This window comes from Rhipicephalus microplus, chromosome 4 (assembly GCF_043290135.1).
Source record: "Rhipicephalus microplus isolate Deutch F79 chromosome 4, USDA_Rmic, whole genome shotgun sequence".
In the NCBI taxonomy this organism is placed as follows: Eukaryota; Metazoa; Arthropoda; class Arachnida; order Ixodida; family Ixodidae; genus Rhipicephalus; species Rhipicephalus microplus.
Genome location: NC_134703.1, coordinates 45,834,109 through 45,848,466, shown reverse-complemented (window position 1 = coordinate 45,848,466; position 14,358 = coordinate 45,834,109). Strand labels below are relative to the sequence as shown.

General features: G+C 49.5%; 1 protein-coding gene across 1 annotated transcript; it reads left to right on the top strand.

Moving 5' to 3' along the window:
* The first annotated feature begins 10,404 nt into the window (after positions 1-10,404).
* Positions 10,405-13,564, top strand: LOC119172637 (endothelin-converting enzyme 1). Its single transcript, XM_037423791.2, has 2 exons — positions 10,405-12,099; positions 13,106-13,564. The coding sequence occupies exons 1-2, from the start codon at positions 10,405-10,407 to the stop codon at positions 13,562-13,564; spliced, it is 2,154 nt and encodes a 717-aa protein (XP_037279688.2).
* The last annotated feature ends 794 nt before the right edge of the window (positions 13,565-14,358 follow it).

Sequence of the window (14,358 nt, the reverse complement as noted above, 5' to 3'; positions counted from 1 at the left end):
AGTGCCAATTTGACTTCGTCGTATGACAGGGAATCGTTCGGTGACAACCGTCCAAATACCTTCAGAGCCTCTCCGCCAAGGCACAAACTAAGAGCCGTGGCCCACTTTTCCCGTGGCCAATCTTGACCTGTCGCCACTCTCTCAAACCTTTTCAGGTAGGCGTCAAGGTCGTCTCTGTCCTCGTTAAAAACGGGTATAAAGTTATGCGGGTTCACTACCATAGGCGCGTTCCTTTGGTTGCCCGTGTCAGCCACCGTAGGCTGACCGACACCGGCCTCAGCTACTCTCAGGCGCAGTTGCAGCGTCCTCTCTTCTACTTCCAAGTGTCGCTGGCTTGCTTCTCGGGTTTGGTTCTCCGTTTTTGCTACTTCAAGACGTAGCTGTAAATTGCGGCCTTCCAGCTCCAACTGTTCTTTCTTCGCGTCTCTCTCCGCGGCTCGTTCATCGCGCTCACGCGCTTCTCGTGCGTCAAACCAAGCCTGCAATTCTGCTCCCTCCAACCCCATGCGTTCTGCCAGCGCCATCAACTCTCGCGAGCCCATTTTACTTTTTTAGTTAGCCTTACTCAAATCTACTTTTTAGTGGCAAACACTCACGTCCTGTCGTAGCGGACGCCAATTTGTGACAGGTTCAGTAAATAAAGCCAGTCGAGCTAGCTGTGAAACGTTATTCTCTCACGAGAAAAGGAAGTGAGCGTTTGATTTGCAAAAAAAAATTGTACTTTCACAAACACACAAAAAAAACACAAAAAGGAAAATACTAAGATCAGAAAAATGTTAACTAATTAGCACTGTCAGCTTCGTTAGCGAGCGGAAACCTCTAAGAGTCTAAACAGTCCTTTTCGTTAATGTCCTCGTGTTTGAGTCCGGACGCGAAAGAAGACGGATACGGCTCACCAGCGGTTCACGCCCTTCAATGGTCCATTGGGGAAGCTGCCGTGGTGAGAGTGCATAAGCTCGGGCCCGTAGCCCGACGGCTTGCTCCCGCTCTCGGTAGACGTCATCTGCTGCGCTGTCTTCCGCTCGAACATCAGACCAAGGTCTTGCCAAGGATTCGCCAATAGCCGCTGCGGTTGAATGGTCACCAGGGCCCCGTGGAAACAGTCGCCCGCTAGGTGGATGCCCTGACGCCCAGGAGGTACTCGCACCCGACGAGGTCGCACGCCGCACCCTAGCCTTCTTTTTCCAAGCACGAGCCTGAATCTCCTCTTCCTCGTTCTTCGATGCCCTGGCTCTGGATTTTTCTCCCATTTCCTTGAATTTTCTTCTTTTTCCAATCGCCAGTGTTCGCCGCACTGGCGCAATACGCCATCTTGCACACATTGTCAGTAGTTCATCTTACGCGCCAAATTTGAAAGTCACTTGACTCGCGCACTTCACTCACAACAGCACTACACGATCTAGGAAATCACCCAGAACTTGTAGTGATTATATTACGTCACCGCTACCATCACATCAGACGTCTCTCTGTCTCTCTCTCTCTCTCTCTCTCTCTCTGTCTCTGTCTCTGTCTCTCTCTCTCTCTACCAGACCATAGCAATCTGGTTTACTAGGCACCATATATCAAGACCAAGTGAAGATGAAAGTTCTTGAGTTATATGGTCACCCACCTGCTCAGGCACATAGTTCATCTTGTGGAGAACGCGACTCCGGCGCACCAAGAGCACGAATATCAGCGCGATTATGAGCACAGCGAGTGGCGCCAAGATCAGAATCCGTCTCGCCCGACTGGGACCCGAGGGTTCGTCTTGTTCGTTGGCGAATAGGCCCATGCGGAGCCTTTTGAGCGTCACTGTATTTAAAAAGAAAGGAAGTGAGAGTGAGAGAAAGTGCTTAAAGCCATATGCTTCCTCGCGTGTATGCAAAATTCATCAAGTGTTGGGGATCAAGAAACCCGAGATGGGTGACCCCCTCTTTCACACTTATGGAATCATTTATCTGGTGGTGACTATGGAGACGTGAAACTACGGAGAATGGCGGAGTCGCACGTGTTTGTATTCAAGATTATGGGAAAACAGAGTGTGTCGACTCTTTCGAAATAGTAGTGTCAGGAAACGGACGTCAATATAGTTTTCTCTCGTTAACAAGGCCACGTTACCAAGAGCTTTATCAAACGAGGCATGCTGTCTTCCGAAATTATACACAAATAGCCTTTCATTGGATTGACAAGTTTCAGAGACATTCATTGCGGCATCTATGTGTAAGCTGTCATGTGTTTTTTTATTTACTTGGGCAATTCACATTTGCATTTCATCAAAGTTTAGGCGTGCAAAACGTCCAGTGTAAGCGTGACTGATTATGGCGGTATACGGTGAAACTTGACATGCAAGTTCTTGGACACTCCTCGGTACTCGTCGTGCAATATTTCTTAGGCAGCGCCAAGTACAGCGTTCACGATACCTGGATAATCCGCCGTTCCAGAGTACCTGGACTTGACGTGGGCCGAAGCGGGAGCACACCTCTTGGAGGTGCCGGTCTCTCCGACGCTTTCGCTCTTAATGATCTCCATAATTCGTCCACGCCACGGAGCACGACTATCAGACTCCGACGACTCAGGCACCGGCTCAGGAGAGGCTGGAGCCGTTTCACTCATGGTCGGATAACTCCCGAGTTGGATTGCGTTCCAGCGTGGTGTTGCAGTCGGCGGCGTCGATGGCACCGCGCTTTGTTTGGGCAAAGTAGGAGTGCTGACACCAGCCACTGGCACTGCGGAGTGTCTCATAGGGCTGCCTTGCTTCGCCGTGCCGCAATTTTCACGCTTGTTCGGGGATACTTCTGCCACCGAGTCGTTCTGTACGTAGGACGTACCGTATTGCGGTGTTTCGACTGGCCGCTTGGGTTCACAGTTGGACACGGGGAACCCAGCGACGCCTTCAACGCCTGCACGACTTATTTGCGAGGCTTTTTTTGTCTCGTTGCTGTCTGTAGAACCGGTGTGTCCAGTCCATGGCGAAAATTCGAACGTGTCTGGCTCCCTCGCAGCAGGTGTCTCCTGGGCGTCCTGAGCGACACCACCTGACTTGCCGAGCACCGATGCCTTCTTCCTACCTGTCGCACCTCGTTCCGACGGCACTGCGGCGAGTGACACGAGGTCATGGCCAGCATCATCTGAACTGCTCGGAATATTCGTACTGCGCTGGCGCGTCTTAGTTTTCTCTTGTTCTGTTTTGATGCCTTTTCCCACCTCTTTGCTTTGTCGATCCTTGTGACTATGAGGAGACCTGGCTTCATTAGCCCCAACGCACTCCCTGTCCCGTTGTGAGGCGGAGGACGATGGTGACGTGGGATGCCGGGCCGCATTGTCACTTTTGCAGTCAGAAACAACCGTTTCCAATTTTTCCGGCTGCTCTACGCTAGGCCCCATCTGTGCATCGTTGGTCTTCATACCTTATAAAAAAGCAGTTCTTGCGGGTACGCTATAGGCAAGGTGTTTCCGCTGTATTATGTTGAGCGGGGCTTTCAGTCGAAGGCAGGCGATGGAACTTTCGTCTTCTTCTGAAATTCACGACGACGTTAATGGTGATTATGGTTGCGTGGTTGGCGCTCAATACGCCACAACCACGTCTTTACTGTAATGAGAGTGAATCTCTGTGGCGCTTCTTTTTTACGAGCCAAAATTTTAATATACAGAGGAAAAGACTACCAAAAGAACCCCTTCGAACGAACCCCTACAGCCAAATTTGCCGAACTAGAGCCCGAGAATATTCCTCGCAACCTGCGTCACAAGACTTGCGAAGAAACGTGGTTGAATGAGAAGGCCAAATATTCACTTTGCTGCAAAGTTAGTCAGCTCCTGTGGTTATCGGCAAGCTAGCAATGTGATCGAGCATTGAACACGTTTACTTGCTGTTCTGCTTTACGCGCTCAGCAATGACACAACCACACGAGACGCTAGCTAGCAAGGGACTGTTTATTGATGGCTGCCGCGCCGCGCGCGCGCCCTCTCTCAAGGTGGCCAGGTGAGGTGGGATCATCCCGATTTATTAAGCGGTGGCCCGCCTGGTACATCCTCCTTTTTCTTTAGGTGATGTAGTCGGCAAAGCGCGTCGGTGCTCTACGTGGCCTAGTTGATCTTCTGAGACTCGAGTCGGCTGCTTCTTGTGCCTGGCAAGTGACCTTATGCTGGGACGGGACCACGTCGGGGTCCCTTGATGGTTGACTTGCAATGGGTGGTGCACGTGCAGCTGACTGGTTCAGTAGAGCATCCGATGCAGGCGCCTGTTGTGACGGATGTCGTTCCTTTCGTGATGCGGATGCTGTTGTCAAATCGGGCGCTGTATCTGATGTTGAATGTTGTCTATGCTGTATAGGCGACGGGATTATCGGTGCGACATCCTTGTCATCCAGTGGGTCTAAGTGTTCGGGCGTCCTTTTTAGATGCTGACGATTCCTTCGATAACGCCGGCCTTCATCTGTACAGACTATGTAAGATCTAGGGCCAGCAAGTTTCTCTACTCGGGCTTTCGGAAACCACCCCTTGTCGTTTCTTATTCTGACGACGTCCCCTTCGGAGAGAGGTGTGAGAGGTATGCCTTTGCCGTGATCCTGTGGATGTTTCCGCACTGACGATGTCGAAGCCGATGAGAAGTCTGGAAGTCGTCCCCGAAGCATCCGTCCCATAAGGAGCTGACTTGGTGTGCGTCCGTCTATCAGGGGCGAGATTCGATAATTGAGCAGTGCAACCCAGAACTCCTCGCCAGCGTACTCACTTTTCTTCAAGAGGCGCTTTACGACCTGTACCCCTTTCTCAGCTAGACCATTGGCCCTGGGGAAGTGTGGACTGGATATGGTATGAGTAAAATCGTATTTTACTGCAAACTGTCTAAACTCTCGCGATGTGAACTGTGGTCCTCCATCGGTACAGACTTCAATGGGTATACCGTGGCGAGCAAACATGGTCCCTAGTGTGTCCACTACGACCTGACTTGTTGACTGAGGCAACTGTTCCACTTCTGGGTAGTTGGAGTAGGCACAGTACGCAACCAGGTAACGCTTGCCCCCATGGTCAAATAGGTCGACACCAATTCGCTGCCACGGCCGCGTTGGGATTTCCCTCGATAACAGTGGCTCTGAAGGTTGCCGGTAGGCAAAGTGCTGACATGTGGCACACTTGCTAATGAGTGACTTGATGTCAGCATTCATCCCAGGCCAGTACATCAGAAGGCGTGCTCTGGCTTTGCACTTGCTCATTCCCAAATGGCCTTCATGAAGACGTTGCAGCATGGATCGCCTCAGACTCTTTGGGATTACCACCCTGCTGCCCCGCAAAAGCACTCCATCAACATATGACAGTTCTGACAAACATGGAGCTAGTTCGCCTGAGACTGGTCGTCCTTCCTGGAGTGCCTCCACCACTTGCTTGAGGTATGGGTCCGCCAGAATTGCAGAGGTCAGTTCAGTCTTCGTGTTCTCACTTACGATGCTGGCTAGCACGCGAGTCGCATGGATGCATACGTCTTGTTCGCTTTCTCCGTCACTCGGTTGGGTTCCTGGAATTCGGGACAGTGTGTCCGCCACTAGCAGATGCTTCCCAGGAACATATTGCAATTTGATATCAAAAGGCATTAGCCTCAAGAAATAGCGCTGCAATCGTGGCGGCATTTCACTCAGGTTCTTTTGTGAAATAGCAAGCAAAGGTCGGTGGTCTGTTTCGACTGTCACTGATAACCCCAGTACGAACTCCCGGAAACGCTCACAAGCAAACGTCACGGCCAGCGCTTCCTTTTCAATTTGGGCATATTTTGTTTCAGCCTTTGAGAGCACCCTTGAAGCATAACCCACTGGGCGCCAATCTTGGTCATGGAGTTGAAGAAGAGCAGCACCTACTGCAAAGCTTGATGCATCAGCTGAGAGTTTCGTTTGCTTCAATGGGTCAAAAACTGCGATCACTGGAGCCGATGTCAAAGCCTTAATAAGATCTTTCCATTCTTTGTCATGGTGAACTTCCCATATGAATTCAACATCATTCTTTATCAATGACCTAAGGGCGTCAGTTCTTTTTGAGAGATTAGGTATGAATTTGCCAAAGTAATTCATAATACCTAAAAACCTTTGAACTTCCTGTTTACTCGACGGCTTTTGCATGTTGGCAACGCATTCAATGAGACTAGCATCGGGTTTTATTCCTTCTTTGCTGATACAATCTCCCAGGAATTTAACTTCGGCCTTCGCGAACAGACACTTTTCTTTGTTCAGTGTCAGGCCAGCCTTTCTCGCTGCCATCAGTGCTGCACGCAGGCGTTGATCATGCTGCTCTTTTGATGCACCCCAAATTAAAATATCATCGACATATACGCGTGTGCCCGGCAGGTTTTCAAACACTTCCGTCATTGCCTTCTGAAATACTTCGGGGGCGGACGCGATACCAAATGGCAGGCGCAAAAATCGGTATCTTCCGAACGGCGTGCTAAAGGTGCAGATCTTTGAAGTGTCTTCGTCTAAGGGGATCTGGTGAAACCCGCTATTGGCATCAAGCTTGGTGAACATCACCGCTCCTGCCAGCTCTGCTTCTATTTCTTCACGTGAGGGTAGCTGATAATGCTCGCGTTTAAGGCTTCGATTAATGTACCGCGGGTCTAGGCATATTCGCATGCGGCCATTCTTCTTCATAATAAGAACAAGTGGACTCACCCAGTCTGACGGCTCTTCCATTTTGCATATGATGCCCTGCGAGACCATCCGGGCCAACTCCTGCTTAAGTGGCGCTCGCAGTGCGTGTGGCACTTTCCTCGGCGGCATGATCGTGGGGCGCGCATCATCCTTCATTGCCAGCGAATATGGTCTACGGATGCAGCCCAGACCGTGGAATAACTCCGGGAACTCGGTGACCCAGTCGGTGCTAACGTCACTTCTTGAAGATACATCGTGAACGCGGGAAATCAGCCCGAAACGTTCTGCTGCATTCAATCCGAGTAGGACTTGCTTGCCTCTCTTGACCACAAAAAAACTGATATTCTCTTGCTGCTCTCCTAGACGTAGTGGCAGACTGATAACGCCCAAATGATGTATTTTGCTTCCTTCGTAGTTAGTAAGTACTGTGGTCGATGGCCGCACCATGGTCGGCAAACGCATCCTGCGAAAGTACGAGTACGGCAATATGTTCGCTTGCGCTCCTGTATCCACTTTCAGTTCTGTCGGGTGCCCGGCAAGGTCCCCTGCCACCGTCCAATCCTGATTTTTGGACACGTTTCTGATTTGTACCGTGAGAACTTGAATGTCTTCATCGGTAGCGTCCGAGGACTCCTCCAGTGCATCTTCTGTTGCAGCGACGCCTAACTCATGAACGCCGCGTCTACTCCTGCAGCAAGCTGCAAAATGGTTTCTTTTGTTGCACAGCGTGCACGTTTTTCCAAACGCTGGGCAGCGTCTTGGTCCGTGAATCTTGCCACAGTAGCCACAGCGTCGACGTTGTCCGCTCGTACGAGACTGTCCGGCAGCGTTTGCAATTTTTTCGACTCTCTGCACTTTCGCTTCGCTTTCAAGAGCCCGGTTCTGCGTTGCTGCCAGTTCCGCGGCTTTGCAGATTTCTACAGCTGATTCTAGGGTTAAGTCCTTCTCCTGAAGCAGGCGTGCACGTAGCTTCTTGTCGACGATACCGCACACTATCTGGTCCCTCACCATCGAGTCCCTAAGTTCGCCAAAATTACAAGTCTGTGCTTTCAACTGAATGTCGCGCAAAAACTGTTCGAAAGGTTCACCATCCTGTTGTTGCCGACTGCGCAGAACGTACCTCTCGAATGTCTCGTTGCACCGAGGCGTGCAGTAGTCTTCGAAGGCTTTGACGATCGAGTCATAGTCCTCTCGTTGTTCTGCTGATAGAGGTAGGGTGTTAACAAGACCAGCATTCACATTTCCGGAGCTACCCACTCGTGTTCCTCATCAAACATTTGCACTGGGATGCTTAACGTTGCACACCCGAGCCAACTCCTTTTCAGGGGCATTTCCCACACGCCAAGCCATGTGTCCGCTTGCGCATCGTAGACCTCCATTGTCGCATGATGCTGGTCCCAGCTCTCTTCGCCGCGCAGTCCATCTTCAGCGCAGGGTTCGACTGTTACACTTCTGACACCATGTTCTGCTTTACGCGCTCAGCAATGACACAACCACACGAGACGCTAGCTAGCAAGGGACTGTTTATTGATGGCTGCCGCGCCGCGCGCGCGCCCTCTCTCAAGGTGGCCAGGTGAGGTGGGATCATCCCGATTTATTAAGCGGTGGCCCGCCTGGTACACTTGCCCTCTAAGTTTAGACGTAATCAACGATACTCATTCCTCGATTGCGCAGTACGAAAGAAAAAGACATCCATCCATCATTATATATAGTGTGGTAGTCCACACAAGCAAATTGATATTGACTTGACTTCAATCAACTTTACACTTTCGGGTGCCAACAAGGTTCCTTACGCGAACTCTATAGTTTGATTCCCAAAAGAAAAAAAAATATATGTATTGGTGAATTACGTTGACGTCCACGCTTTTGATTTTTTTTTTCGCTTGCCATTTATTTCTTTAGTTCTCTTTCAGTCATAGTGACGTTGATTGTTTGATTCATTACCCTTTTATCTTGGCGCAACCCATAGTGGGGGATCAGCCACGAAACGAGCGGTGCCTTGCTACCTAAAAAAATCTGTTCAAAATTTCAAAATGGTGAGTAATGAATAATTTTGAAATCATTTGTGAGATTATTTCCCAATAAAAAGAAGAAAAAGTGAAGTTAGTTTTACATTCTCAATTCTTTTCTGTACCATTTCTCTCTCAAGTTCTGAATTATTTCCATCTTTATTATAGTGGTTATTCAGCCCGTTTCGTTTAATTTGAAGTTATTAAGCAATTTAAAGTAAGTCAGTATTATAATAAGTATATTGTTACGGTGAGATGCCTTTATTTACAAGAGATGATGAATGCGAGAATCCAGGGATCTGGCAGATCACCCTCGTGCCAACCTCGTTCTCCTCTTCTTCCATTCGTCCCCTCAGTATTTTAGCAATATTAGCTTGTAGCTTTATTGAATATCATCTGCTAGCTTTGTTATTCCCATTATTAATTTCAGTACTTCTCACTCGCCTTCTCCAGTTTTTTTATAGCTTTCGTCGATCCACGTTTGGTTAGTTGATTGAGTGCTAGCGGTAAGGCTCAATCCACCACGAGTGGTGGGTCATGAATTGTGCGGAAGTGGAACTTTTCGGGGGGAAAAGCTGAAAAGATCACCTGTAGACAAATGAAATATTGTACTGGTAAGTCAAGTTTATTATTATTAATATTATTGTGGGATTGTGCTTTGTGTTTTGTCGTCACCTTTATCTTCTTTTCAACCTTTTCAATCATCTCACTATTCGTAGAAGACAAAAACTGTGAGAATATGCGTGAGCAAGAAGAAAGAAGAAGAGCAAGAAGAACACGAACGAGCCTCTGCTCCTGTCCGCGGCCGCTTCTGCGTGTCTTTTTCGATGGAGACTGAACGCAGTTCGCCCGAACTGGTGTCAACACCTCTTCGGAGCAGCTCTACTGTGCGCCCGCTACCGATGCAGACTCAACGCAGTTCACCCGAACTGGTGCTTACATCTCTTCGGAGCAGCTCTACTATGCGCCCGCTACCACTGGCAAGCATATTTTTCTTGGCTACATAGCTGATATCTCGGTGACCGGCCTTGTACCACTCTCTGAACTAACTAGTCAATATTGCAAAAAGAGGTGGAATAATGTTGCGATTTAAGTTGGTTTAAAAAAATTCTTGATTGCGACCGGGTGACGTTATTGCGTTTTAGAATTTGCTAACTAAATTCGTAGCAGAATTCAAGTTTGCTGGTAAAAAATATAGGACAAGGGAAACGCAATAGTTGCGTGATTGTGAATACGCAGTATAGCCTCTCCAATTATTATTTCGTGTATTTTACTTAATGCATCATTAACAATGGAGGTGGCAGTTGTAGCCCCGACTCTCATTGCAGGATGACAGGCAAATGAACGCACAGATGAGGGTCTAGCCGGTAGAACATAGACTGCGATGAACCTTCGTCGCCAGAATTTTGAACAGCGTCAGGTTCCTCACTGTTCATTCCATATTCTTTCTCTCTGAGGCGGCCACCGATAGCGTGCCAGCTAATGGCACCGTAGTCGACAGAAACGCATTTCATAACGCCAACGAACACATCTAACAAATTACTTGTACAAAGAAAGATTAGCGAAGTTGAAACTGTGCCGCGAGTGGGATGGGCTACTGCCGACTTGACAAAACAATAAATTTTATTCAGTGTTTAGAGCAGTTACTCGTAAAGGCAGTTGATAGTAGTATAGCTTACGATGGGTGTTATTGTAACGCAGCTCAGTTGTATAAGCTACGTTTGCTATTATCAGCTACGTTCCTTACGGGACACGGTCTTCCCAAAGTCAATAATAATTTTTTTCGGATGCAGAAGATTGGTACACTGTACCAGTCTCAGCGGCATATCATCTCGAGTCCGCCACCGCCTGCCGAGCGACCTAAACTGGGAACGAAGGCGACTGTGGTGGCCGCGCTGCTGCTAGTCGCAGTCGCAGTCTGCGTCGTGTCCGTCGTCGCTGTCCCAATCGCACGGCGCCTCCGACGCGCCGCCCAGCTCGTCGGCCTGTGCGAGACCACGGCGTGCACCTCGTACGCTCGCATGGTGGCGCAAAGCACGTCGGGATCGGTCAACCCGTGCCACAACTTCTACCGCTTCGTCTGCGAAGGCTACGCCAACTCGTCGCGCTCGGTGTTTCGGGACCACATGGACACCTTCACGAACCTCGTGGCACGCTCTCTGCGCACAGCCGTGGCACCAAAGTCGGCGCAGAGCGCCTTCGAAAAGGCCGCTCTCTTCTACCAATCATGCGTCGCTGTCGTCGCTGAAGGGACAAACCAGTTCGAGCAGTTCAGAGTCATCATGGAAGACGCCGGTATCCAATGGCCCCGGATCGCACAGCCACCCGAACTCATGGCCTCTATGCTCAAGATGGCCATTTCCTTGAACATTTTCACCATCGTGTTCTTCGCTGCCGATATGGTTGACGGGAAGTGCCACATCGAGATCTGGAAGGGAGACGTCCTGGAATACCTGAAGCGACGTCGCCATGAACTCGAGACCGTCGGCAAGTATGATATGTACTACGAATCTTTCTCCAGGGTTTTCGGTGGCGACGATGAGGACCCTATTCCCAAGGAAGGCGAGGGTGGAGACACCTCGGCTGCACCCAGAAACACGTCACTGAGCTTCGAGCAATTCCTGCAGACCGAGAACGTCGTCTTCCACTACCTGACTGGCCGCAAAGAGTCCGCGAAGGCTGTCTTTGACAACATCGCGAGGCTGCATCGCGTATCCCCATCAATCACGGCCTGGCGCTGGGCAGACGTTTTCAGACAAATGATGGGCATGCCCTCAGAACGTGCCGACAATGCGTCGTCGTTGACCCTGCCATGTTCGCAAGAGATCACGGTTTGGGACTTGCAGTATCTACGCTCCCTAGACGATGTACTGCTCGCAGTGGGATGGCACCGGCTTCATTTCTACTACGGATGGACCGTCGTTCAAGTACTGGCTCGATTCATGTCCTACGGCCTCGCTGTCATGAGCCACGGAAGCGTGAAAGGAGCGCGCGATGATTCGCCTCTTTACTGCCTGCGCCTCACCGAGAGCACCATGGGACTGGTGGTGTACCAGCGCTACGCGGCCACTGATTTCAACGCAGACACACGATTGGAGATGCACGAGATGGTGAACGTGGTGTACGCTGCGCTTCTGCGCATGCTGCAGGCCAACCCTGATCTGGACGTGCGCGAAACGTCGATAGATCTGCGACAGCTCGAGAGCATGCTCCTTCCCAAGTTCGAGCTAATCGACGACCATAGAAGGCTCGATATGCTGTTCGCCGATGTCCCACCCATGGCGAAAGACTCGTTCGCTCAGAACTGGCTGCACCTCCAACAGGCATTACGGCGCATGAGCCCTGCAGTACGAAAGGCCATCCGATCGTTCTACCTATCTGCCGTCGCAGCTGCCAGTGGGTACTCGATTCATCGAACAAGCGACAGAAGGGAGCTTGGCCTAGCACCCTATGTGTCGCTCCTACCATTGTACGACCCTCAGGTGAGCCGCTACAACGAAACGTTAAACAGTAGTTGGTGAAAGAGAAAGAAACAGCAGGGATCTTTTGGATCAGTGGAAAATAACTTTTGAGCGTACGTCTGCATTGAACGTACAGTGCAGCTGAACAGTACAGAATCAACACTACACTTGGTGAAAGAAAGCAACAGCGCGAATTTTTTAGATCAGTGGAAAGTAATTGCTGAACGCACCTCTGCAATTTAGAAGTGCATCTTGTGGACCTAGGCTAAAATAGAACATAAAAGTATGCACAACTGCTTTAGGTTTCATATGATTTTATCAAATATGACATACAAATACGATGGTTTTGGTATTTTTGTTTCTTTTATATAAGTAGCATGTAAGTATATCAACATGCACAGTTTCCTAAATAACACACTAAAAGTTACAACGGATATATGCCTTAAGGTCCAAGATAATAGATTTGACAACTGAAAAACAAAAGGATGTAATTTACGTTTATAGGAGTCGATATAACTTAACCTTAAAAGCACCGCGCAGGTAAGACCCAACACCTGTTTTGTGAGCAATATTCCGAAGATAAATACAGATAAACGTTTCGCAAACTTTATGCAATCATACAGTGCAGGCAGTTACCGACGTGGAAAACACATGAGAGTGCACACAGTACATGGTCCTGTGTTGGTGCGTATGCTAGCGGCGCTGCAAATCGGTTCTGCAAAGACCCGCAAGGTAGTGGAAGGGTTAGCAACAACAAACTGACGACCACCCGCTTGTAGCACGAAGCCAGAAGAAAGTTCAGCTTGTAGCACGAAGCCAGAAGAAAATTCATCCGGATATCTTTCTTGTCACCCAAAGAATTGTCCTTTTACGTTGATCTAACCCTGGACCAACGCCTTGCGATTTCATGCTGCAAACCTGTGGTTTGTCGATATCTCACATGTGCCTGCATGCAGTGTAAGTGTACGACTGCATGTAGCAGAACCGTCGGCGCTTCAGCTAATGTGTCGGGGAACATTCTTGCCAGGTGGTAGACAGCATCAAGTACGGCGGCCTGGGCTCCATGATCGCAGAGGCCACTTTCCAGTTCTTTCAAGAACACCTGCCCGAGCACAGCCGCTTCCTCGCACTGCTCGCGCAGCGCACCAACTGCTACGAGACCGGTCGGTTGCGCGGACTCAAGACGAACCCCACCAAGCACGCGGCATTCGAACGCGCAGTTGCCCTGTCCATCCTGTGGCAGGCGTTCCGGTCTCCGCTGCGGCGCCACGACCCGCGCTGGCGGCTGCGCGGCCTCGATTCCTTCTCCGAGGAGCAGCTCTTCTTCTTGGCCACTTGCTTCCCGCTGTGCACCGGATACCAGAGGGCAGTGGCCGAGGTTCAGTGCAACGAGCCGCTCAGGCACAGCCGACACTTCCCGGGCGCCTTCCAGTGTGCCGGAGGAGCGCCCATGAATCCGCGGCTCAAGTGCAGCGCTTTCTACTGACGTCCGCTCGCACCACGCTGCGCGGACGTTGCTTCGTATTTTCCTGTATATTCGCGGACGATGTGTTTCCACCACCAACTCGGGCTGCGAAGTATCTGTTCTTTTTTCTGATCTACGAGTTGCTCGTACTGAGGCCGTTCTTGAAACCGTCGTTTTCTATTGACGCTTTATTACTTGTTTTTGTTGTTACGTCGACTCTCTGCAATAGCATCGTTCAACCGAATTTTGTATCATTTTTCGACGTTAACTACTCGGGACAGAAAATACATGTTGGATGAATAGTTTCTATTGGCTATCGCATGAAAATGCGCGTGGTCATTTGTATGCACTTATGTTTTGTGCAGACTTGATATTATTTTTTTACTTATTGCTATGAAACTAAGTACTTTGTTGTTCCCGAAAAACCTATCGGGAAAAAATTATACATTTGAAAGTTCTTGAACTTGACCGTCCTGAAGGCTGACCATCGATGGTATGTTCATTCTATGTCATCTTAATTCACACCCTCCAGATTGAAAGGTAACACTTCCGTCAGTAAGGATGCTATATGGCACGGACAGAAAACTCCAGATTAACAAACAAGCTCATAAATGTATAAGCGCCCTACTAATAATTCTTGGCCTTTTTGAGATCCCAAAACCCCGATATAATTGAGACGCCGTAGTGAAGGGAAACTGGTGTTCTTTGACGCGCTCCGACATAACACAGTATACACGGGCCTCGATGTACCCAATATAACAAGAACAATAGATTTCTTTCTTTTTTAGAAAAACCTTTCGTGGATATTCGGAATA

What these genes read in the sequence shown, in the direction of transcription:
- LOC119172637 (XM_037423791.2), top strand. Translation starts at nt 10,405, where the DNA reads ATGCAGAAGATTGGTACACTGTACCAGTCTCAGCGGCATATCATCTCG. An exon ending in TACCATTGTACGACCCTCAG is followed by an intron (nt 12,100 to 13,105) that starts GTGAGCCGCTAC and finishes CATTCTTGCCAG; the next exon opens with GTGGTAGACAGCATCAAGTA.